The sequence below is a fragment of the Mytilus trossulus genome, chromosome 1 (assembly GCF_036588685.1).
Source record: "Mytilus trossulus isolate FHL-02 chromosome 1, PNRI_Mtr1.1.1.hap1, whole genome shotgun sequence".
Lineage (NCBI taxonomy): Eukaryota > Metazoa > Mollusca > Bivalvia > Mytilida > Mytilidae > Mytilus > Mytilus trossulus.
The window spans coordinates 15,090,426-15,116,804 of NC_086373.1; the positions used below are offsets into that span (position 1 = coordinate 15,090,426).

The following is a 26,379-nucleotide window of genomic DNA, read 5'->3' on the forward strand; positions in this document are numbered from 1 at the left end:
TGGAATCTTCGTTTTATGAAAAGATATCTATACTAACATTGTAATGTTGTGGTAAGACTATTTTGTCAAATCAATTTTACAATTATACACATATTGCATGTACCTAATGTAATCTGACATATCGATTGAGTATAAAACATTATAGTTTCTTGTTCCTCCTTACTCATTTACTGTAATGTAGAACATTTTGACAATATGCTTTATTCCTGTCAATGTTGCTCTTATAAAGTAATAGCCATTACCTTGCACTCGAGTAAAGGTTTCGAATGTAGATCATATCCCAATAAAAAAAAAAGAGAGAATATTTGAAATTAAACTCAAAAGTTTTTTTTTAACTCTTTAACTATAATTTAAACTCAACGAAACAAACAACTGTACAGTGTCAGGAAATTAATCTTTGCACTCTAGTTTCCACTTTGTTTCAGCATTTGCTGTTCTTGTTTTCTGTAACAAAAATTACATATATACCTTGTACAGTTTTATTACGGTTATCTACCATGTTTTGTTGTTGTTGTATCAAAGATTTTCCTGATATAGGTGTAATACCACCATTGATTTCCCCCTATTAGTCTTTGTTAAATTGGCACTTTTAAAAAAATTGTACAGTATTTACCTTTATTTCAACCAAGGAAATACTTTGCATGAATAAAGTTTAATCCTTTCCAGTGCTACAGTGAAAATTTCACACTACATTTCATTGCATTTAAGAAAGTAACCAGCACCGGAAGTAAACTACCCAATTTTTACACTGTTATTTACTGGTTACCTGCTTTGGTAACTATGTAACCATAAACTTTCCAAAATATTTTATTAGACCATCAAATAAAAAAAGAATGATGCTTTCAGACACCCAACATACATGTTTATGACTCAGAAAAATTTAAGTGCATTGAAATGCAGGTTTAATTGTCTACAACTGTCAAATTCAAGGGAATATTTTTTTAGACCTACTTTTGTAAGCAACCGGATGTGACGTATCATGATTTGGTGGTATTACACCTATACAATTGTACTTGCTTGTATGAGATATTTGTTTGTGACATAAACTATGTTTATGTACATTGTTTAATGATTTTGTACATATTGAAGAATTTACTATTCATGACAAAATATCTCGAAGTATACTTAATAACCCCGAAGTTAAGAAAATTATCTTTAACTGTTTACATATTTGGCAAAACTTTTAGGAATTTTAGTTTTCAATGCTTTTTTTTTAAATCTGGCATCAGTGGTGAGTTTTTTTAGGACGAAACGCGCGTTTGGCGCGAATGTAATATTTAAATCCTGGTATTTAGATGATAAAATTGAGAAAAGAAATGAGTTTATTCATCACAAAGTCACAGTGATCAACAGGGAGTAAATGCTTGGGAGTACCACATTACAAGATGGAGATGAGTGATTCTATTTGGATAACACTGCATTTTAAATTGATACATCATATTTCTTAGATTACCAACAGATAAATAGCTATTAAGAGCAAACAAATCAAAACAAATTATTTGACTGACCACTTCAATTCAAAAAACCTTAATAAAGGCAACAGGCTGAGCAGTATACAGCCATACATCGATAGAGAGAAAAAAAAATCCGGGTTTCAAACTAAAACTGAGGGAAACACATCAAATATAAGAGGAAAACAACGAAACAGAATAGAAACACTAGAGAGCAATAAAAAAAACGACAATGGAACATGCACAGAACCTAACTTTTAGATAACAATAGCAATTTTCCTGACTTTATATAGGACATGTTAAGAAAAAATGGTGGATAAAGAATACAAAAATTTATACAACTGCAGGAAAAATTTACGTAAAAGTAAGATGATATTACAGGAAATAATTGTATGAATAGACCTAATTTAACAAAAACAAAATAAACGAAAAGCGATTATAGATCACAAAGATGGGTGACAACTGAAAATAAACTCAAGAATAGATATGTCTTAACTAAAAAAAGTTACAGATAACATCCCATTCACGGGAAGCATTAGTTATATATCTCTGTTATGGATTATATGAAAGACGACGATGTGTCTATGATATTTAAAACAGAAACCCATAGATGGACAGTTTTATTGTTCTTTGCCTTGGATGTTATCAATTTAATAATCATATGTTATTCTTTTTCTGTTTGTTATGTACTTCATTATGACCGGTTTAATGTATAAATTGCTTTTCATGCTTTTCAGGCACTTTACCTCTTTTAACACATTTAAATCATTGGAACTTCAAATAAAGAAGAACAGAAAAGAGTAAGGACGTGATCTGAATATTCTAATCATCAAAAAATTATATCTTTAAAAGATATATATTTCTTACCCTTTTTTTTTATCATACTCATTCTTGTCAATTCTACTTATACTTTGATTTAAAATGAAATATAAAAACATGCCAAATTCAGGAAATGAAAGTTTTCACACTTTTTTCTATATAAAACAGATAATCAGAGGCAATGAAATTGTCATTAAATCTGGTGCATATCTTTGTCATCGTGTAAATTTGAACACTAGAATTAATTGTTATATTTTCTTCTTTAAAAATCTGCACCTTTTTATAATCATAAAATGCTAATTTAATAATGTCGTTTTATGCAAACGTCTATGGCTTAATTAAAAAAAAAAAACTTATAAGTCGTTTTAATAAACTTAAGAAATTGTTCATTTTTTGCTATATTTGAACATATAAAATGTTTGAAATTGAACTTAAGTAACCACGTCTTCTCCGTTAAGCTCTTTGGCAAACAAAACCTTTTTGAAATTCGGGTCATCAAAGCTATAATTTCCTTCCTTTATTATTTTGTATAAAGCGGTACTGATGAGTCTGTTGTAGATTGAAGAAGAAGACGCATCTGCAATACAACATTTTAAGCTTGGTATCTTTGATAAGAGTATTTACAATGCATCCCTATTTTTGTTATACATATCTATATAGTTTATATATGTTACTAAATGAATAAATATTTACCTTAATCTTTTTTGGTTTTTTTTTAAACAAGATAGCTTTAATCATAAGGATTTATAGAAAATATATTTTTTGTATATATTTACGTAAAAACCATCCTACATCCATAAGATAATTGTTTTTAATCTATTTAACAAGCCAGAGTTAAAATTATTTTAGAAATCTGATTCTTCGTAAGAGTAAATAAACTCATCACAGATACCAGGACTAAAGTATATACGCCAGACGCGCGTTTCGTCTACAAAAGACTCATCAGTGACGCTCGAATCCAAAAATGTTTAAAAGACCAAATAAAGTAAGAAGTTGAAGAGCATTGAGGACCAAAATTTCTTAAATGTTTTGCCAAATACAGCTAAGGTAATCTATGCCTGAGGTAAATTAAACTTAACTGGAATCAATCAAGCTTTTTTCATTACAATTTTGATGAAGTTGCACACTTTTCCGCACATAGTGTTTTGATTTGTTTGAAATATATTTACTATTTGGGAAATTTTAATTTTATATTTGAATGAAAAGATCGAATGTCACCATCACACCACATCTTCTCATGCTGAATTTTAATATTTGCTTTATTTCTACAATTTAAAAATAGTTATATAGGATAAGAATGTACGGCGTTGATATAAAGACCAAGCTTTCTTCCTTTTATGTCATGACTTATAAACACGTAACCTTCTTTTATATTTAGGATGAGTTTTTATTTCCTTGTCTAGTATACATTTAAAAAGAGAACATAAATTTCTAGTGCAGGTATGAATAATTTATTGTAATCATAGCTTATGTAGGGGAAAAATGTATAATTCTGATCACTTTTATTTTTAAATCTTTTTTTTTCTTTCTGCAAATAAGATAAATGTGATGAGATCATATGAATATTCAAAATGGCTGTTTTTGTCACTGACTAGGCAGTTGTCATAGCGTAAAGAAAATTTGACTTTGTAGAAACTGACACTAAATCTTCTTATTTCAATTGGTATGTCTTGTAATGCTGTACTGCCGACTTTTGTATATTCCTATGTTACTATTCAGCAGATACGTTAGTTTTGCTATACACCTGGATGGAATTATTTTTGTTATTTTCGTAAGAGGCACAGGAAAGAATATTTAAAGACAACATTTTGCATGATAAAAAAAAAAGACCGAATAAGATTATTTAAACCATACAAATACAATAATGTTTTAAATATGAACCTCAGCATACGCAATACAAGTTAAATAAAAAGGACCAAATATCTTGATTGTGAAAGATATCAACATTTTATAAGTGTCTTAGGTAAAGGGGATGAATATCAGTTTCATACGATACATATTTTGTCTTTTTAAAGACCGATATTTTTTTTTCTTTTGTTGAAATTTTATTTTAAGATAGTTGTTGAAGTTTAAAAGTTTCTTGACATATAAATATTTTGTTTTTGATAAAACATACCCTAGGAAAAAACATTTCTTTTAAACAAATTTCTCGGAAAAGATATAAATAATGTTTTCAGAAAACAATGATAGATATTGTTAGAAAGTACATTTTTTTTCTAATTACCGATCAAATAATGACAACCTTTACATCTCAAATAGATAAATGTATTATAGTTTGATTTTTTTTTATCAACAAATCAAAAATAATGCAATATGCAGTGAATATAATCTTTATATTTTAGATAGAAGATTGCTGCATTCAATAAAACTTTGAACTTTGAGTTCCTGAATTTAAATTTGAAGTCATCATTTAAAACAAAATAACTTGTAATTCAAACATCTAAAAGGGTTTCTAATTTGTCTATTAACTCATCATAAATACCAGGATTGAAATTTTATATTTAGGTCAAACGCACTTTTCGTCTACAAAAGACTCACCAATGACGTTCGAATAAAAAACAAATTAAAAGGCCAAAGCACTCTTATTGATAATATAGCGTTATCATTTTTTTTCTACCAATCGCGCAACAAAGGGACAGAAGTGTCGACGCCCCTTTACACGCGAATTATGTTCACAAAAATCTAATTTTTTGTCGGATTTGCACTAACTCGAAAGTTGACTATTGTTGATTTCATATTTCATTAGAAATTTACCAAAAAAAAATTAATCTGGTATTCTTTATCAGGATGCCGATGTTTGATACCTATGTATGACACTTTTTTATTATTACTATTCTATATATTGATCTTCCGCTTGCCAAATGTGATGCAATGAAAAGAAATCGACAGTCTTTAAATTGTGTTATGATCTAGCCTTGTTTATATTGGAAGATTCAATGAATTGTACTTTATGTGGAAAAAGAACGAGTTTAGATAAGCATTGCAGAGTCCATCGAGCAAGGGAATACTTCCATACCGTCATAAAACTTGCTTAAATTTTAACAATAGACCATTTTCATATTTCTAACCTTTGAAAACACAACAGAGAGAACTAAAATTGAGCAACACGAATCAAACAGGCACTCAAGGTAAGGAGTTCATGCTCCACTTATGCTCCACTTATGCATGAATCGTCTACCTGATCATGTTATGTCTGGTAATAAGTTTAATTTGTTTGATTTTTGGACTTCCCCATTTTTTTTAGTTTACCATAGAGTCTTAAACCAATCAATCAAATTATATTTGCTTCCTTAAAGTTCAAAGGTTCAAATGTCCTGCACCAAGTTAGGAATATGGCAGTTGTTTACAAATATGTCGTTTTTATGTATGTTGGCGTTTGTAATTTTATTGCATTTCAATGTTCCTGTTGTTCCTTTTTTTTCTTCTTATAGTTGATGTGTATCCTCGGTTTTAGTTTAGAGCCCAAATTTGTTTTCTCTCAAACGGTTTATGAGTTTTGAAAACCGTTATAATAATGTTGCCATTATCTATTCAACCTTACAAATACATCTTTGTGCGCAATAATCTTTTAATGTATGACAAAATGTATGACATAAAATTCGTAAGAAATTTTAGAACTTGATATCAAACATATAATTTTTAAAGCTGTTAAACTGGTTATTCATTTGTTACGTCGAAAGCACAATTACACAATCATATGTCTATTATATTCCAAAAACGACTAGAGCCAACTTGTTATATATAGATATGTATAGGTATGTCATTGTTCCTAAAACTTTAAACATTTTATCTACCTACGCTTTTGTTAAGTATATTTTTTATTTCTCGGAAAAGCAAGAGATCGTTAGAGTGCAGGTATGAGTAATTTTATATTTGTGTAGTTAAATACGCCAGGAAATATGTAATCTAGGTTTAATCCACTTGATCGAAAATTATTGATTGACATTGGTCCAGTTTTGGACGTTTGCAGGAAGTAATTTACACTGACAGTCCAGTACTGAAAATCGTTAGCAGCTGAAGGTAAAATATCTTACATAACTAGTTTCTAACAGTACTTTAAGGCCATTTATATTTTTTACGGAATATCTATGCAAAGTATTTACTAGATCAATGTAGCTTTTCAAACTTTAATAAAACATTTTTATCCATGTAGTAGTTTTTTTAAGTTTCTTTATCAAGTCTATTTCTCGGAAAAGATTTTCAGTGCAAATGTTATTTTTTTAATTTTTGCACATGCATAATATTAAAAAAATAGTATATATACATGTATGCTTTGAATAGAAATAAAAAAATGTATATCTAAATCGGTAGATATTGATATGATTCATTTAGCATCATAATCATACTGATTATAGAGATCTATAAATATTTATCGATAATAAATGTGTTTATTTAACTTATTTATAGTGTACATGTATCATTACTCATAAAAAAAAATTATTGACTAAGGCCGTGTTCACACCAAACGCCGTGTAGAGTAAACATGTTTATAATTAGTTTAGTGTAGTGTACACTGGTTTCACATTACATTTGTTCACATCTATACACCTTGTTTAGCTACCTGTACATAAGATTTGTTCCCACTTGTAAACTTTATGTCATTTAAATGTTCATTACGTAGAACTGAATTCAAAATTTTTGGACAACTTTTCTAGCGGTAAGGAAACAACCATTTGACTTCAAAAGGGGGATGGGGGTGGGAATGAAAATATTCCGATCCCCAATTTGATAAAAAAAAAAAATGGTCATACAGATGATCAAAAAAATATTCTGAATCAAGAGTTTCCCCATACATTAAAGTGTTAAATATTGAAAAAAAAATATTTGATCACCAGCATCGAAAAAAAGGAATAAAAACGTACGAGCGAAAAAAAATCTGACTCACATAAAAAAAAATAATCCTCCCCTTTTTTTAAGTTAATTGGTTGCTACTTTATGAAAGCCATTTTTATAATTTGCAGTAGTTTGAATATACTAGAGATATCTCGATTACGCATTAGAAAACGTTAGCTACAGCATGGTGCTTACAGCCGAAAAAAAAGGATTGTGATATTAGGGATCACTACATTTTTATCTTTTCTGTTCGTTGCAAATGGTATTTCTTCTCCAAGGAGTATTTGGTAAAGGAATATGGTAACGTTTTTTTTTAATTTATTTTAAGTGTTATTAAACGGATCTGAGATACTAGACAAACATATCATTTACCTCACACTTTTTTTAGTCATGCATTCATGCGTGAATCGTTGTTTGAGTAAAGACCATTGGCGAATATTTTTGTGTATGTCAAGTCGATTCGGGAAGACCTTTTCGAAAAAATTAGGCAGCAACTATTTACCCATTTTTTTGTGGAGGGGGAGGGGGGGCGGAGGTAGGGGCGTGAGCTATTGATTTTTTTTAGGATAAATTTTGGTGACAAGTCGAAATCAAACTTTTTTTTTATTTCCAAAACAAAACCCATAGCTCACCACCCCCACCCCTTGCCTTTATGTTTTATACTCAACTATAATACCCCCCCCCCCGAAAATCAATTGGTTGCTGCCTTATGGGTTCGGCAATGATGCTGCTTTGAGTCTTGATCAGGGGTTAATAAAGTACGTTCATTTTTTTTAACAAAAAAAAATTGTAAAATTTAGACAACAATTTCTGTACAGAACTATACTAATTATTATCAAATATATCAATTTTACTCAAAAATAGTTTCCTCCTTAAATATATACACGGTAAAGATAATGTCCTAAATGCCTAGTTTTGTGTACACTTAACCTACACAAGGCCTACATTGACTATCGACTGTGTGTGGATAAAACATGATTTAAACTACATGTAAACATTGAGTTTTATCAATGGGAACGCAATTGTGTTTAGTTTACGTGTGAGTTACACTAACACAACACCCAATTTAGGTCAATGTGAACACGGCCTAATATTTACACGCTTCATATAAGAAAAAGATGTCAGTTCTTAGGACTAAGCGAGACAAAAACAGCTTTGGAAGGGTTCTTTCAAACATATTCTTAATTGAATTAGGCTGTTAGTTTTTTACTGGACACTATCTTTAGAACTGTCCGTCGTGATATACAGTACCCAAAATAAATTCATCGTCATGAGAAGAAAAGAAGCTAGCATTATCCGTTAACTTCACGTTCCTCTTTATAGATGATGGTCTTTTACTAAATAATCCAAAGTTTGTTGAATATGTCAAATAAATGTAACCCATCAAACTTTAAACAAATAGTACAACAAAGACAGAAAAGTGTGCCTTTTATATTGACATTAATGTAGGTAATTTAAATAAAACATTGTTTCAGCTTTTAAATAGTTAACTTGACATATCTATCTAGTAACAGTCCAACAGCGCATTTCTATGGAGTCTTAATACGTGATTCCATGGCTTGCATGTCTAATAATAATGTGTATCAAATATTGCTGAATTGTAGTTACTGAGATGCAAAAAACGATTTTATATACTTTTTTGAAATTTTCCGTTCTTCCTCATGATTTCTATCATGATTGCCCCTGCTGGTGGAATTTTATTTTCCCGAGGAAATCACCAGCCCAGTAATCAGCACTTCCGTGCTGACATAAATTATCATTGATGTGGTCATATTTATAATTTAACTGTTTACAAAACTTTTGAACTTTTGAAATACTGAGGCTTTTCTACCTCAGGAATGAATTACCTTGGCTGTATTTGGCAAAACTTTTAGAAATTTCGGTCCTCAATGCTCTTTAATTTCGTTCTTTTTTTTTGGGCATTTGTAACTTTTTTGGATTCGAGCGTCACTGATGAGGCTTTTGTAAACGAAACATGCGTATGGAATAAGTACAAAATTTAATCCTGATATATATGATGAGTTTATTTACAACCATTTGGTCGATGTCACTGCTGGTTGAGTTTTAATCCCCCGAGGGTATCACTAGACCAATAGTCAGCACTTCTGTGCTGACATAAATTATCATTGATGTGGTCATATTTATAAATATACTGTTTACAAAACTTTTGGATTTTTTAAAATACTAAGGCTTTTCTACCTCATGAATAGATTACCTTGGATGTATTTTGCAAAATGTTAAGGAATTTCGGTCCTCAATGCTCTTCAACTACGTACTTTATTTGGCATTTTTAACTTTTGTGAATTCGCCTTCACTGATGAGTCTTTTGTAGACGACACGCGCATCTGGTGTGAGTACAAAATTTAATCCTGATATCTATGAGGAGTTTACTTGATACAGGGTTGCTATTTATTATAAAACTTTTAAACGGATGGTTCAAAGTAGGCTTAAGGAAGATGGAATAATGCCAATTAAATTAAAATTGACTGGACGCCATTACAAGTTGGTTTATCGTAATGGGAATTTTTGTTTCGCAGTTGTTGACGGACATATATTAAAATGTCCCTAACCACAATTTTGCACTCATTCTGTCAAGTTTTTGAATAAGAATTAACACCTTAATGTATTAACATGCGTAACACGACGGATGCAACATGTGGAGCTGGATCTGCCTACCCGTCGGGAACACATGATATCAACCCTGGCTATGGATAAGGTCGTGTTACTCAGTCATCAGCTCTTTATGGTTTTCTCAATTTAGTGTTGCATTTGGTCGTTATCTATATTTGCCACGCTATTGTCAGTTTGTTGTCGATTCAATGATTGTGATTTTCACTTTAAAATCTTTCACCTCTCTCTAAAATATAAAATTTTGTATCTGCGTTATATTGTACAATAATGTAATCAAATGCGACTGGAGAAGTATTTTAGATATATTTGCTTTCATGTCAGAATTCTTAAAGCAATTTATGAAGTGGTGATTTTTTTTAATTTGTTGTAAAGATGCAAGGCTTATAATGAGGTAATTATGATAATGCAGACAAAACTGTAAAACCGACCTTGGACATTGATTTTTATTCATTAATTGTAACCAGCTCATAAAACTAGTTATTTAGTTCCTCTTTACTGTTTTAACTCGACCTTCCTCTTTAAATTCCGGTTAGTTGAATAACAAAGTTCACATAAAATACGCGAACAATAGCATTCTGAATATAGTACAGGAAAACGGTCTACTTATAATTGTATTGTTATATATTTTATTTATGTACATGCATGACAATGTTCATATATACACTCCGCCATAAGTTAAGCACCACCCATATTTTTATCAATAAGAAATTTTAAAATCCAAAAATTCAATATTTTTGCATAACAGTTAATCGTGTTGACATTGGTTATATAAAATGTAAATATTGTGCAGTATAAAAAAAAAAAAAAGTTTTTTATTATTTCTGCTGTGTGAAGAGAACTTTCAATTTTACGTTAAAAACAACAAGTTAAAATCCCTATAAAATATTTAACTTGTTGATCATTTTCATTAATTTTAAATAATGATACAGTTTTGAACTTTTTGGAAAACAATCAAGTTTTTTTGAAATTTTTATATTTTTGTTAAAGGGTCAAAGTTAATACTTTGATTAAATTTTATGAAAATTAAACGAGACAAATTATTTTTACTGAAAGTGTTGGCTACCACCTTAAGGTTCATAAAGTCAATATCGTGTATAGCTTCCGCGCTTCCGGTATAGATTCAATGCACAAGTCGTCGTAGCCTATACTGTGGAAATCTCTGCCATTCCTGTACCAAAGCGACCCTCAATTCTGGTATTGTTGAACATTTGGTTGTTTCCGGGCGCTTTATTGGCCTCCAATCCCTTAGACGGAAACTATGCAACCTACATATCACAGTCCGCACACTTACTCTTCCCCCAATGGGCCAAAGTCTACGAAGCTGATCAGCAGACGAGAAATGTATCCATCTTGCTTGCCGGGAAAATTTCCTGTCTTCTCCGGTAGTAGTTTTACGTGGTCTTGCTGCTCTAGGGCGGTCTTGCTGCTCTAGTGCGGTCTTCAACTGACCCTGTATATCGGTATCTCTGAACGAGCCTGATAATCACAGTGTGGTTAACACCAAAATGGACCTGTACCAAATGTTACCTATTGTTTACAGGTTTAATATATAGTATTTCTTTTATAAAAAAAAATAATTAAGAAAATAATTATTTCGGAATTAGATTGGGTGGTGCTTAACTTATGGCGGAGTGTATAGATTGAATAGATATTGAATCATACTTTTCGGATAACTCTTTTAATTAATGCAACTGCAGAAAGAAATCTACATACTTCTGTGTGTTCACGTAAACTTATTATTTGGTCAATGTCAATTTAGAAAAATAAATAAGCTAAAAGTAATTATTAAAAAAATCTATAATACCTGCTGAATACAAATATTTTCTTGAAAAGGTCTTATATAAAAAAAAAAAAAAAAAAAAAAAAAAGAAATGGCTTGAGGTCTTTCGGTCGTTTAAAGGTGGATTTTGCATACAAAATAAGAAAGCAATGAATGAGGTTGTTAACTTTTGTTAGAGTCGATGTTAATCTGGCCATTCTGTCCCAGTGCTTAAAGTCTTTCAGTCGTGTATGTATACATAAATAAAAATAAAAAATAAGAAAGCAATGAATAAGGTTGTTTAATTGAAATATGCATTTTTGTGCTTATTTGTTAAATATTTGTCTGATTTTATTGTGATTAAGATACTAGTGATATTTGTACATTCTGTCATTATTGTTTATGATATTCTCGTATACTTGTCTTTCATTTTTGCTGGTATGCTTTGTGTGTATATGACTTCGATGCATATAGGATGGCTTTGTGCTTGTGCATCCTGTTGTTTCGCTATATATACAACTTGTTTGTTCCTTGTCGTTCATTTTTGCTATGTGCTTCGTCTATAGTTATCAAAGCTACCAGGTTTATAATTTAGTACGCCAGACGAGCGTTTTGGCTACATAAGACTCATCAATGACGCCCATATGAAATAATAATTATAAAACCAAACAAGTACAAAGTTGAAGGGCATTGAGGATCCAAAATTCCAAACAAATGTGTCAAATACGGCTGCGGTAATCTATGCCTTAGTTAAGAAAATCATTAGTTTTTCGATAAATTCAAAGTTTTGTAAACAGGAACTTTATAAAAATGACCACATCATTGATATTCATGTCAACAAGTGCTGACTACTGGGCTGGTGGTTCCCTCGGGGACGAAACGTCCACCAGCAGTAGCATCGACCCAGTGGTGTAAATAGTTAGCAAAGGTACCAGGATTATAATTTAGTACGCAAGACTCGCGTTTCTTCTACATGAGACTCATCAGTGACGCTCATATCAAATAATAATTATAAAGTCAATTAAGTACAAAGTTGAAGACCATTGAGGATCCAAAATTCAAAAAAAGTGTGCCAAATACGGCTAATGAATATGCCTGGGATAAGAAAATCCTTAGTTTTCCGATAAACTCAAAGTGTATTTCTATGTTTCTTCATGATATATTTGACATGTCTCTGTTCTTATAAATCCCGTCATTGTGTTTTGTACTATGGTAAATTTGCGATTATTGTCTTTAAGTTTTGCTAATATGCGTGGTTTATATGTCATTTTGTGCTTTTGTGTATGAAACGCGCGTCTTATGTATTAAATGTATTAAATTATAATCCTGGTACCTTTGATAACTTTTTACATATTTATTTGTTTTAATTATTTAGATTATAACGCAATGTTGAGTGCTGTATTTTTAACATTGTTACCTATTATGTCTGTACGTTTTGTTCACGCATTGTGCTCAATATACAAGTGAGAGGTTTAGCTAGCTAAATGTTAACTAGATAAATCCACCATTTTATACATAAGAAAAGCCAATACCAAATCAGGAATATGACAGTTGTTATTCGTTCGATTGTTGTGTTTAAGCTTTTGATTTTGCCACTTGAGTAGGGACTTTTCGTTTTGAATTTTCCTCGGAGTACAGTATTTTTTTAGATTTTACTTTTTTTGTAACTGCAGCATTGTTTATCATATTAATGGGCCTTATTTTAACAGTTATCCCAAATTGTATTAATTAAAAATTTAAAGTTCTCTTTTTTATAATCATATTGGTTTGTAAAATTCAGACCGAAGAGAATTTTTTGTTGCACTTCAGGGTATTGTTGTTTCGTTGTTTTCCTCTTAAAGTTAATGTGTTTCCTTCGGTTTTAGTTTTTAACCCCGATTTGTTTTCTCTCATGCGATCAATGACTTTCGAACAGCGGTATTCTACTGCAACCTTTAAATATAGCGTGGAAGCATTTCATACTCTACTATGTTCGCACGTTCAGCTCCTTACGAAAAGAAGGATACAGTTCATATGCAACATCAATGAGTTTACTAGTTGAACTTAACTTTTTCTCGTTTATTTTTTTATCAACCATTTTAATGTTGTTGGATGGATAGCCTTGCAGACATGTATGTTGTATTTCACACGTGAATACAATTTAACTTCAAGTAAAGTATTCAAATTTCTATATGATGTAGTTATTATTACATGACTCGATTTAGTCTTACAATTATTCCTACCAATTGAACTACTGTTCAGATAAAATATTAGGATACGCGTAAAAAAGGTAAACAAAAAGTAATATTACCAGTTCTAAGTTTGTGTACTTTTTCTCAGAGATAAGTTGTTTTTTCTTCTAACCTGTCAGAGGTATACACTGACCTTTTTCTTTTTTTCACTTCTTAGCGTTACCTTTTCTCAATAATATCATCTTAAATTAAGCAATGTTTATCTTTTCCTTGTAAAGACAAAATTTGACCTTGGTTTATTTTGAAATCGTTTATAAAATAAATGTCCTTTTATCTATGCAAAGTCGGGTAACTATAAATATTTTATTTCAATAATGCACACCTCAAATGTTTAATAGATATTTTATCAAAGTTTCTCGGAAACAGATATGAAGTATGTTCTCATAAATAACTTCCCGTCAAAGGTACTTGAAAATATCCTAAAAAGAATACTGCTTCCTCGTTTTTGCGCCTGTCCCGAGTCAGGAGCCTCTGGCCCTTGTTAGTCTTGTAATATTTTTAACTTTAGTTTCTTGTATATAATTTGGAGTTCAGTATGTCGTTCATTATCACTGAACTAGTACATAAATTTATTTAGGAGCCATCTTCCAAAGGACGCCCTACTGGTGCGGGAATTTCTCGCTGCATTGAAGACCTGTTGGTGACCTTCTGCTGTTGTCTGTTATATGGTCGGGTTGTTGCCTCTTTGACACATTCCACCTTTACCTTTTCAATTTAATAGTATCATTGTGTCAATCAGTAATTTAAAATACGCCATATGTATTGACTCTCTATTGTACAATTCAGATATGGAAAATACAGACATGATGGACGCTGTACCTTCTAAAAAGGAAATGCCGGGCATTACCAACTTGAAGGAATCAAACTGGTACATCTAATGTTAATTTTCTTATACTTCTAATACCAAAAAATTTGTGGTATGATTGCCAATAGCACTTTCTACAAGAGACCAAATGACACAGACATGATCATCAGCTATAGGTCACCATACGGCACCAAACATTGAAAAAATCCTAGATCGCGTTGTCAGCTATAAAAACCTAAAATGAACTCTTCCTATCAAATGCATTTAACAATGAGCAAAGCCCATATCGGATAGTCAAATTTGAAACCTTGAATAAACCTTTTCCATCAAATGCATCAAAATTTGTCATGATTTTTTAGTTATTATGAATGGTATTTATTTTTTATGTGCACAAAACTTTGTCTAACTGATTTCGTTATTGTTGAAAATCTTAATTAAATGTATACCCATATCATTTTGGTTTGTTTCATTATGTCAAGCACTTCGCAGAAATAATGTAACAAGAAAATAACTGTTAATGTTATCAATTTACCAAACCCAATAGGACAACTTATATGAAGTCAAAACAAATGATATATAACAAAACACAATGATAACAAAACTTCAGATAAATAATTATATAGCCTTCGAACTATACTTCATTTATTAACAAGGAATTATGTGTTACAGTAACACAGGACAAGGTAAGATATCAACATCACATTTAAACCAAGAGAGATATCAAATTAGTTGTGGAATAGCAGTTGTTATCAATAACACAGAATTTGATAGAAATTTGAATTTACAAGATCGTGTCGGAAGTGATGTGGATGCTGCCTCTCTATTCAAAGGATTTCAGAAACTTGGTTTCAAGAGTGAACTTTTGAATGATGTCAGTAAACAGGACATGGAAAGGAAATTTGATGAGAGTAGGTATTAAAAGAATTGAAAATCCTGTGTGAAGAATACAATTTTTACTTATCTTTATATAAATAAAATGCATGTGACCAAACTTTTCTTGAGTGTTTTATATCTCACCTGTTCAAAAAGAAACAGTATTACGTGTGAAAGATCCTTAACCCTTGATGTGGCATGTGCCGTCAGATTCAATTATCGATGATGTATTTCAAATTTCACATATCCGGGGTTTTTTTAGGTACACAACCAAACCCTTTCAAAATTTATAGGAATATTTAAAATGAGGGACGCTTATATACTGATTTGTAGTCAGAAGGTAGAATACAATGTACTAGTTATCTTGTGGTAATCAAGGGTGTACATAACAATTCTATTACTTTTTTTTAAACCAGGATGTTATAATTGAAAAATGGTAATGCAAAATTTTCAGTTTGACATTGAATGGCGAACTTACTGTGCATTGTCCACTACTTTTTTTCTTTATTTTAGGGAAAATTCAAAATAGTTTGGTGTTGTGTTTGGGGTGGGAGATTTAAATAGATCATCAAATTTGATTTATTTTTATTTATTTTTTTCACATTTTTTTTTATTTATTTGTCAATTTTTGGGGATTTTTTTTTTTTTTTTACATATTTGGGCAAAATTCATTTATCCCCGGGTGAACAAGAGTGGGGTGTTATTTACACCGGGGTCATTAACCAATCAGATTGCATTATTTTGGCTGCATAACAAATAATGATGCGTATTGGTTCAATTTGTAAACTTGAAATTTTATCTTCGAAAATTTTATATACACCATCACGAGTTCGTTGACTGTTTTGCAATATCTGTTTAATAGATAACGAAAGATATTTTCGGATTGTCGTTTAATTTCACAATCACTGTCATATGTTCCTCGAATGTAACCTACCGAATCGAATTTATCACTCTAACATAAGCGATACGACGGTAGCCTCATGCAGAGCTGAATCTGCTAGCCCTACCGGAGCTTATGAGATCACCCGGTGTTTACAGGGATTCATGCAAATAAAATCATAATAGAAACCAGGACTAAATTTTATATATACGCCAAACGCAGGTTTCGTCTACAAGTGTTAGTGTTTCTCTTTTGATCGTTTTTCGTGGTTTGCCGTAGCATTGACAATTTGTTTTTTACTTCTCGTTAGATATTGGCTGGTGATACCAACGTAGTCCATCAATAGAGGATTCGCCCAGTCGGGTATTATCAACAAGAGTACCTACTTAATTGTTCTTGATGCACACTTCGACAATGAACTTCTTTTCAAACATGATCAAAAAATAATATTGAAAAGTCTAATACCTGATACAAACGTTTAACATCTTATAAAACCAAAAACGTCCTAACGTTACGCCGAAACCAGACAAACATTTCATGTTATACATAATTATGTATGTAAGGAGGTGTAAATTCACCCAGCTGTATTGTAAAGATAGTTTAAGTACTCTTTCTAGTCACGACAGTTTTCTAGTAGGAATACTAATTTGTCAAGAAAAATAAGCTTATAAAAATCATAGCTTTTCAATCTAAAGATATCTATTAATAATTTTCTGAAATTCTTTATCAATTTGAAAAAAAACCTTTATTGACTATGTGTATTTATATTTATAGTTAAAGAAGACAAGACAAGTTTGGAGGAAACAGACTGTCTGATTGTTGCTTTGATGTCACATGGTAATGAAGAGGAAGTGTTTCTTACAGATGGGTCCATTAAGATGACAACCTTTCTGTCGTACTTCAATGCAGAAAATTGTAAGGAACTTCAAATGAAGCCTAAAATTTTCATAATACAGGTTAGATACTATAATTAGAAATTTGCCCTGTAAAATTGAAAAAATATATGAAAATTTCAGTGCAGCTTTACACGTGTTATCTTTGATAAATTAGTTTCGTTTGTAGGAATTACGTCGTTAAATGTGTTTCAGCAGTACGTTTCTAATTGTGATTTATGAGGAGGCAGCGACCCTGTTACATATTTGACATAATTTTATTTGATAAATTGGTGTATTGTCCATTTTTGTCATACTACTGGAATTATATATATTACGTGTTTCTATTTGCCTCAGTAACACAACAGTTAAGTAGCCATATGTTTATCAGGATCTGTTTACCCTTCCGCATCGCATAATAGCAAACCTATTTTTTGACGGGGTTTGTATTGTTCAGTATTTAGTTTTCAATGAAGTATTGTGAAATGATAATTGTCTATTTGTCGTTTTCTTTTTATTTAACATGTCTTTGCCGGTTGTTTTTTTTTACTCATGAGATTGAATGTTCCTTTAGTATCTTTCACATCTTTTGTCTCTTTTTTCACGCGATATCTAAGTAATAAACGGTTTAGCATTACATATTTTCTGTTAGCTTGATTTGCTTAATTTTAATTGAAGCATTGAAAACGAAGAGTTTTTTGTTTTTTTTTAATTCTGTTATGGCGATCTATATTTTGTGTTGAGGGGACGACACAAACAAAACGTCAAATTAACGTTTTGTTTACAGAAAAATCATTTATTGAACTTAAATAAAAGCGGATTAAAAAAAATATAACGAAGTTCTAGAGCACTACAATAGTTCCAATGGTTGTGAAAATATAAAGATGTCTAAACATGTCTATGCCAAGAAAAACAGTTCATACATTTTAGGTCAATGCTGATTTTTTCTAAGAACTACTGCATACAGGCAGTACATAATTTTAGTCATGACAAGCAAAGTATCAGCTAATTATGAGCAGTTTCTTAAATGAATTTTAATAAAATATCATATTTAAGAAAACTTGTGCTTATGTCTTAATTTTAAAATTTCGTCATATAAATTAATAAGCGAATTTCACATTCTTTGAATATTCAAGTGTTGGTTTTTACTGCATCGAGAGGGGAACAAGGGTAAGAATCGATAAAACTGACAAAAGCTAAAAATTCACTGTCATATCTAACGTCTAAACGAAGGGAAAATAACCTGAAATACGGTTCTATATTTACCAATATAAAATATGTGTCAACTTCAATGAATCAATTGATTCAAAATCGTTAATTTTTCAATTCCTGTCAAGTCTATAAGTGAATTTACATCAGTACGATTTTAGGCCTGTAGAGGTACAGATTTAGGAAGTGGTGTAGAAATGGAAGTTGTAAAAGATAAAGAACCAAACATGAGAGACCCAAACCAAGCAGATGCTGGTGGTATTTATAACGAATATGACCAGGCATACGGGGAACCAGTCCGTATACCTAATGCAGCAGATTTCTTAGTAGTGTATTCTACTTCCTTGGGTAAGTGTAGCTAATCATTTGTTACAGCATTTCAGCAATGAGTTACATTGCTGTTTGATGACTTTGTGAATTTTAACATTTTGAAAACATATATATGAATTGAAATAATCAATAAATCTTATATAATATCAAATTGTTTATGTGCGATGTTTTTGGAATTTTAATATTTTACATTTATGATAAGGAATAATTATTTATACAAATCTTTAAGATAATTGATTTTTTTCTTTCTAGTAAAATATTAGCAGTAACCCCATTTTCTTTTCCACAGGTTATACAGCTTTCCGAACCACAGAGAGTGGATCCCCTTTTGTACATCACTTGTCAGAAGAGCTCATGAACATTTCAAAAGAGGATAATTTCTACCAAGTCTTGACCAGAGTTAACAAAAAAGTCGGAATGGGATATAGACCACGTCATAAAACCAGTGAAATTGTTACTCAAATGCCTTGTTTCAGTTCGCATCTAACAAAGGAACTATATTTTAACTTAAGAGGTGAGAAAATCCGGTGACCTTCTGAATGTGTAGTTACGGCTTTAGTGCCTAACAAGATTTTGTGAGGTAGATGAATTTGGCCATAAAATGATCAACTTGACTTTCAATTTGCCAAAATAGGCAGATCGGTCTTCTATAAAAAGCGGTTTTCATAAGGATTAATAGAAACGATAACGTGTTATCGGATTGGAAACTGCAATTTTCTTCAAAAACGAACACGTTAATATTGCGGGCAAAAATGTTTAGAATCAAATGCAACTGTATTTGCTTTTGCTTTAACATAACCCCACATGCTATAAAAAAAAATGCGAAAGACACAAAATGGACGCCGTGGCATAAATAAAATATACACACAAAAAAAGTGACGAAAAGACAGTATACAAAACAAGAGACCTAGCAAAACAACCCAAACAAATCGGTGTGATTATTTCAGATGCACCAGGAGGGATAGAAGATTTCAAGTTTTTGCATCCTTCGTATTACTCATATATATAAAACAAAAATCGATGATAGCTATCGTGATGTCATGTCATATTCTAAGAAAAGAGGACGGAATGTGTTTACCATTTCTTTGAAAAATGATATAGTTCATATAATTTTTTTTGCAGTTATTGTTCACTTTATTGTTTCAAGTTAAACAAATAGCTATAGACATGTATTTCCTTATGCTGTGATATCCTTTAATTCTTTGGACAATATATTTGAAAAAAAATTCAAACAATTCTAATACAAAATAAAAAAAAATGCAACATGAATTAATTTAGATTCTTTCAAATTTCCTTGAAAGAATATTTATCAAGGGGATTTGTTTTGTTTCATTTTAACCTTTGTGGAATTGCAAAGGAGGAAATTAAGTCATTTTTGTTTTAAAGAAAGCTTTTGAAAATTTAAGAGTATTTCAATAAAGGTCTGTATCAATATCCCACAGATCATTGCAAGAATCTAAACGTTGATGCAAAGAGTAATTTCATTTAACGTTATTTTTATTTAGGAATGGCAGATGGAATCAAACTAGATGTAAAGGACAAAGACACATCAACAACCTCGTCAACTACTAAGGAGACAAAACGGTAACTATATTATACTGATAAAGCGGTTAACATTTGTATACAATCTACCTTGTCAAGTTAAATAATGCAAATTAATCTCCAAGATGTGTATCAAAACGGTGGACGAAGACTGTTTATCTGCATTCAGTTGTCCTGATACGGACAATAATTGATCAAAATGAGAAAAAAAAGTGAATTAATTACTGATGTTCAAAGTACTACGCGTTTTGTTCTATATAATATTCAACATCAGACATTTATAATGAAATCTTTAATTATGTTTTTACCAGTATTTTAATATTTTTGTTATAGAAATACAGGACAAGGTATCATAAACAAAAGCCATTTGGAGCAAAAAATGTATACTATACGAACTGGAAGAGCAGTCGTGGTCAATAACAAAGAATTTGATTCCGGGTTGGGTTTAGCTGATCGTTCAGGAAGTGATGAAGATGCTTCATCTCTATTCCAAAGATTCTTGGATCTTGGTTTCGAAAGTGAACTTTTGTCTGATGCCACTTTTAAAGAATTGGAAGAGAAGTTTCAAGAAAGTAAGATTCGAAATATTTGTGACTTATGTATATTTTTTTTGTTTTATCAAATAAAATTACAAAAAAAATAAAATTAATAGTTATCAAAGGTACCAGGATTATAATTTAGTACGCGCGTTTCGGCTACATAAGACTCATCAGTGACGTTCATGTCAAAATATTTAGAAAGCCAAACAAGTACGAAGTTGAAGAGCATTGAGCATCCAAAATTCCCAAAAATTGTTCCAAATACGGCTAAGGTTATCTGTTCCTGGCATAAATGTCCCTTAAATTGGATGCATGGAATGCATGTGTCCAACATTATCGTCATAGAGTTCAGACCTACTAACTTATGAGACTAATGTTTTTTATAACTACTTATTGACTTCAAATAAACTCATCGTAGGTATCAGGATTGAAATTTAAGATTTGCACCAGACAAACGTTTTGTAAAAGACTCATCAGTGACACCCGATTTAAAAAATAATTTTAAAAAAGGCCAAATAGAATACGAAAAAAATAACGATATTAAAAAGATGATAATTATGGAGCAACAAAATTTGAAATCATCAATCGTAAATTTTATCGGACAGTTATTACTTCAATCTATTTAATCTTTAAGTGTTTGTAATCAATTGCCATGGTCAGCTGAAACACAATGTATATGTTCCTCATAGATTTATAATACTAGTAAAATTTGGTATAATAGCTAAGACGAATATTTATTTAACTTTTAAGTTAAAGATGACAAGGAGGAATTACAAAAGACAGATTGCCTGATTGTAGCTGTGTTGTCACATGGTGATGAAAACAGTGTGTACATGACGGATACACCTGTAAGGATAAAGGCAGTGATGGATTATTTCAATGCACAGAACTGCCCAGAACTTATTCAACAGCCAAAAGTCTTTATTTTCCAGGTTATACAAACTATCTAAGTAATAATAATATGTAAATATTTTTTTCATCGAATGGGTATGAGGCCTGACTTCAGCTAGATTATTATTTGATGGAAATCTTAAATGTTTGCTCTGTTGATATATATAAATAAACTCATCATATAGATCTTCTAACTCTTGATGAATGCTGATTTGTTGGGGGGGGGGTGAAAATAACACTGACGATGACTGGCTGAAAGGGTGACATAGAGTAATTTAAATTTAAATAATATTGATATAATCTTTTGACGATTTTCAATTGACGAAACGCAGATTTAAGAGAATATTTTTTCACTAAATAGTTCACAATTAGGTGACTATGCTGAATTCATCTATCCAATCGGACTTAGAATGAAGGATACGTCAGATACAGTTAAAAAAAACTCATATCCTTACTTACATCTAGAAATTGACAATGATGGTCGGTTAAAATCAAAATTTAACGACAAAGAGATGAGTTTAGCTTTAAAATTGTGAAAGTTTCATTTCTAAGTAGCAACATTCCAGCTAGGAAAATATTTTTGAACTATTTTGTGTGAGTGACTTTGAAGTAGCTATCCAAAGATCGGTTACCGTACTTTGTGACTTTTGTCATTCTTTTGACACCCCAACTTAAAACTAGTTTAGTGGCTGTCATTGGTTCATGTCTTTCATATTTGTTTTAATAAGTTGTTGTTATGTTGGTACTGTTGCCTATTATTGCATACTCCACTTCATTAAAAAAAAATCATTTGAACTTTGGCGAATGGTTGTCTCATTCACCTTTACACCATATTTCCTTATTTTTATATATCCATATTTCATTTATGTACCAACAAAATTTATTTAACTGACTTGTACATGTTATATAATAATTCATTCAGTGCTCAAGAGGACAAGCCTTAAGAGATTGTGTTAACCTTAAAGTTGAAGCAGGGGAAAAGGAAAATACTATTCCTTATGGTTTAGAAACTGTCCGTATTCCCAATGAAGCAGACTTTCTTGCAGTTTATTCTACGTCATTAGGTTTGTATTTCTTAATTGTTTTTGTGATATAATATTAATCGATAAAAATACAATTTCCTTCTGGATCTAATATATGCTAATACCCATCTTGTTTCGACAATTGGGAAATTGATATCTATCTATACATTTACATTCAGTAAGGGATTATGAGAGAAAATGATAATTTGAGGACATGACAACAATTCAGATAATTCCAAATGATTTTAAAAAGAATATCATTTAAAAGTACATTAGCTACGAGATAAAACAAAAATATTTTGGTTCACTCATTAATAAATATGGAATATCAAAATAAAAACTCGCATTTTTCGAGATAGCACGTTTGACACAATTTTGTCAAAAAAGGTTGTAAATATTTCGACCTCATTCAAACCGTTTTCGTTCAACCTGAATTGCAACCCTTAAGCCATAGATAGATTCCGCATAAGTTAGGTGTGTCAAATTTTTAAATAAAAAGAAAGTCATTATTGAAAGCACTACAAACCATTAAAGTCTGAAATGGCCTATGTCTGTACTCGACTGTACTGATTTTTACTCGACCAGTCTGAATTCGTCTGAGATTTACTTAATAATACTCGACTGTAGTCAGAACCATACATAACAGTCTGAATGTGTACTTGACCAGTACTTAACCATTTTATACGAGTCTGAACCGTACTTGACCTAATCTGAACCGTGCTCGACCTAGTCTGAACAATACTCGACCTAGTCTGAATCATACTCGATCAAGTCTTAACCAACCTAGACCTATTCTTTGTATATATCAACTAAATTTCATCAATTTAGGTGTTTTTTTAATAAAAAATTAAATTTGAAGAACAGCTTGTAATTAAAAATGTATTCAGTACAGTATTGAAATTAAAATTTCACAATAATCAATCATAATATAACTTCAACTTAATATTAATCAACACTTACATAATAATATATATCAACTTTTCAAATAGAAATCAAACAAGCTGATCAAATAATTTTAAAAAATTGAATTGTGACTAATATTTTCAATATTATTCAAAATTTTATGAATAATTTGAAAGTAGTTTATGGTAATTGGACTATTTTCACCATTAACTTAAGCCTAGTATAGAATTATGGTGTCAGTTGAGTTTAGTTTATAATGCAGTGAATGTTGGTTTTTTTATTAATATTTATATAAAATATTATATAAAACAACTTAATAAATTTTAAAAAAGAAAATGTATTCCAAAGTAGCAGTTCAAATTTATTTCAATTAATTTAAGTTTTTTTTTTGGTCAAATTAACATGGCATGCACTTTGATATGTTCTAATTACCTCAGTACATGTGTGTTTTACAGGTAAAAAGAAATTCCTAGTACAAACATGTATTTTCGAAAGGCCTTGTTATTTAATTTAAACAGGATGTTGCAATTTTGAATCAATGTTATTTAGAATTTAATACCTCTGACCAAGTGTGATCTTATTTATGAGTTTGCCCCCAAGCAGAGGTTATACTTTTCACCACTAATCAGAAAAACAATTTTATTTATTTATTTAATTTCATACCTTTTTGATATAAGTTATATAAAATATATATTTTTTTTTTATCATAAATATAATCAGAGATATATTTCTTTTATAAGGTTAATTTTTTTATAAATTTTGTTGGCTGTTGTTATATGTGTGAGTTTAAAAGAAATTTATTTTAATAGTTGAAAAAAGTTTTTTTTTGTCTAGTTTGGTTCAGAATGGTCGAGTATTATTCAGACCTTTGGTTAAGTATGGTTTAGACTAGGAAAAAAGATTGATTACATGTCGAGAATGGGCTAAGACTGTTTTAGACTGGCCGAGTAATAGTTCAGATTATTTTCAATGGCAAAGATTAAGGTCAAGTACGATTCAGTACAGTCAAGTATGGTTCAGACTTGCGTCGAGTAATGTCAAGTAAATGTCAGACAAATTCATACTGGTCGAGTAACATCAGTACAGTCGAGTACAGAAATAGGACATTTCAGACTTTAATGGTTTGTAGTGAAGTGAAACAAGGGAAAACGATTTGATCAACTGATTTGATAAACAAAAACGCATTCTTTTACAGGTCAAAATGATTATTCACATATATTGTTTATCTATAATATGGAATCAAACAAACCTATAAAAATCCAATTGCACGATTTTGCTATTTTTTTATATCTATATTTACAATATTAACATGATGTTATAGGACTGTCGGCAGTCTTCATTTTGAAATGGTATAATTTCGTGAGTTAAGTGTAAACATAGTTATTCGTACGCTTGAAAATATTCACTGAAACTTGTTCTCCGACAGGTGACAGATCATTTTGTAATACAGAGGGGTCATCACCATTTGTAAATCAGCTGATGAAAGAGCTACAGGGAATGAAGAAACAGGATGATATCTATACGGTTTTGACCAAAGTGAATAACAAAGTTATGAGATTTGAACCTGGAAATACAAATAGTAAAGATATTAGGCAGATGCCATATTTTGTATCACACCTTACGAAAGATTTGTATCTGAAACAGATGGTCTAGATGCTTGGTGAATATCCTCAAGGACTAAATAAGGTGTTTCACTACACATCAAATATCAATCCATCATCTATTAACAGTCTGTATATAAAAATATAGAAGTTTTGATGTATATTCACTTTAATATGTGAACAAGAATATAAAAATTTTAAAACACTTGAAAAGATACATAATAAGCTTACAACTAAAATTCTTACTTTAAATGTTGCTTTTCAATTTTCTCGATATGATGTGTAACAAAAATCATTATCTTAGTTCATGTAAATTCGATAGAAATCTTCCAAACACTATATAGAAAAATGTTTGTACATTTCGAGCTTTAACTACAGTCTTGAGACTACAGTCTTTCATGTTTGTTTGTTGCTGTTAATTGTTTTGCTTGTTACTATTTAGTTACAGAATTGTAAGATAAATGAGAATATTTTATATTACTGATTTCAATGAGAATGACGAAGACTTTCATCAGATGCACACGGCACCAAATAAGTATAATAGCCAAAATATAACAATTTTTTTAATTTCTTTTATTATGATAGAAATACTAATTTGTAGTAAAACTTTTAAGTGAATCTTAAAATCATTGATTCTCTACAACTCTCTATATATTTGAATTTTAAACCTTGTTAGGCGATTCACAAAATGAATAATGATCAACATCATTGGGCTTTAACTTATATGGCACCTGATTCTCCGTGGTTGTCGTTTGTTGGTGTGGTTCATATGTGTTTCTTTTTTCACTTTTTTAAATTTATATGGATTCGACCGTTGGTTTTCCCGTTTGAATGGTTTTCACTGGTCAGTGTTTTGGCCCTTTATAGATTGCTGTTCATAGTGATCCAAGGCTCCTTGGTGAAGGCCGTACTTTAACCTCTACTGGTTTCCTTTTTACAAATTGTGACTTGGATTGAGATTTGTCTCATTTGCACTAATACAGTAATACCACATCTTCTTATATCTATTGTAAGTATATAAACTCATCATAGATTACAGATTAAATATTTTGTATATTTTAGTTTATATTGTTTTAAAACATAATGCCAAAAATGCTTTTTTAAATAAAAATTAAAATTTTGCCTCTTTTATCTGCATTTCTTAATAGTTCATGATCAAATACTTAGTATTGCTTTTTCAATGCGTTT

The 26,379-nt window shown here is 30.6% G+C and overlaps 1 protein-coding gene across 3 annotated transcripts; it reads left to right on the forward strand.

Moving 5' to 3' along the window:
• The first annotated feature begins 3,654 nt into the window (after positions 1-3,654).
• Positions 3,655-26,311, forward strand: LOC134716245 (uncharacterized). 3 transcript variants are annotated; one of them, XM_063579140.1, is made up of 11 exons: positions 3,655-3,710; positions 14,511-14,592; positions 15,199-15,437; positions 17,057-17,238; positions 18,525-18,711; positions 18,983-19,207; positions 20,199-20,277; positions 20,569-20,807; positions 21,525-21,706; positions 22,588-22,729; positions 25,017-26,311. In XM_063579140.1, the coding sequence occupies exons 2-11, from the start codon at positions 14,513-14,515 to the stop codon at positions 25,241-25,243; spliced, it is 1,782 nt and encodes a 593-aa protein (XP_063435210.1). In that variant the 5' UTR covers positions 3,655-3,710; positions 14,511-14,512; the 3' UTR covers positions 25,244-26,311. The 3 variants fall into 3 exon arrangements, with proteins under 3 accessions (XP_063435210.1, XP_063435201.1, XP_063435194.1); XM_063579131.1 differs by lacking the exon at positions 3,655-3,710 and adding an exon at positions 6,075-6,125; XM_063579124.1 differs by lacking the exon at positions 3,655-3,710 and adding an exon at positions 6,132-6,290.
• Positions 26,312-26,379: the final 68 nt, after the last annotated feature.

Bases quoted from the DNA above. Each gene is read 5' to 3' on its own strand.
- LOC134716245 (XM_063579140.1), top strand. From the start codon at position 14,513: ATGGAAAATACAGACATGATGGACGCTGTACCTTCTAAAAAGGAAATG. The intron at 19,208-20,198 runs GTGAGAAAATCC...ATTTTTATTTAG, and splicing joins ACTATATTTTAACTTAAGAG to GAATGGCAGATGGAATCAAA. The intron at 20,278-20,568 runs GTAACTATATTA...TTTTTGTTATAG, and splicing joins ACTACTAAGGAGACAAAACG to AAATACAGGACAAGGTATCA.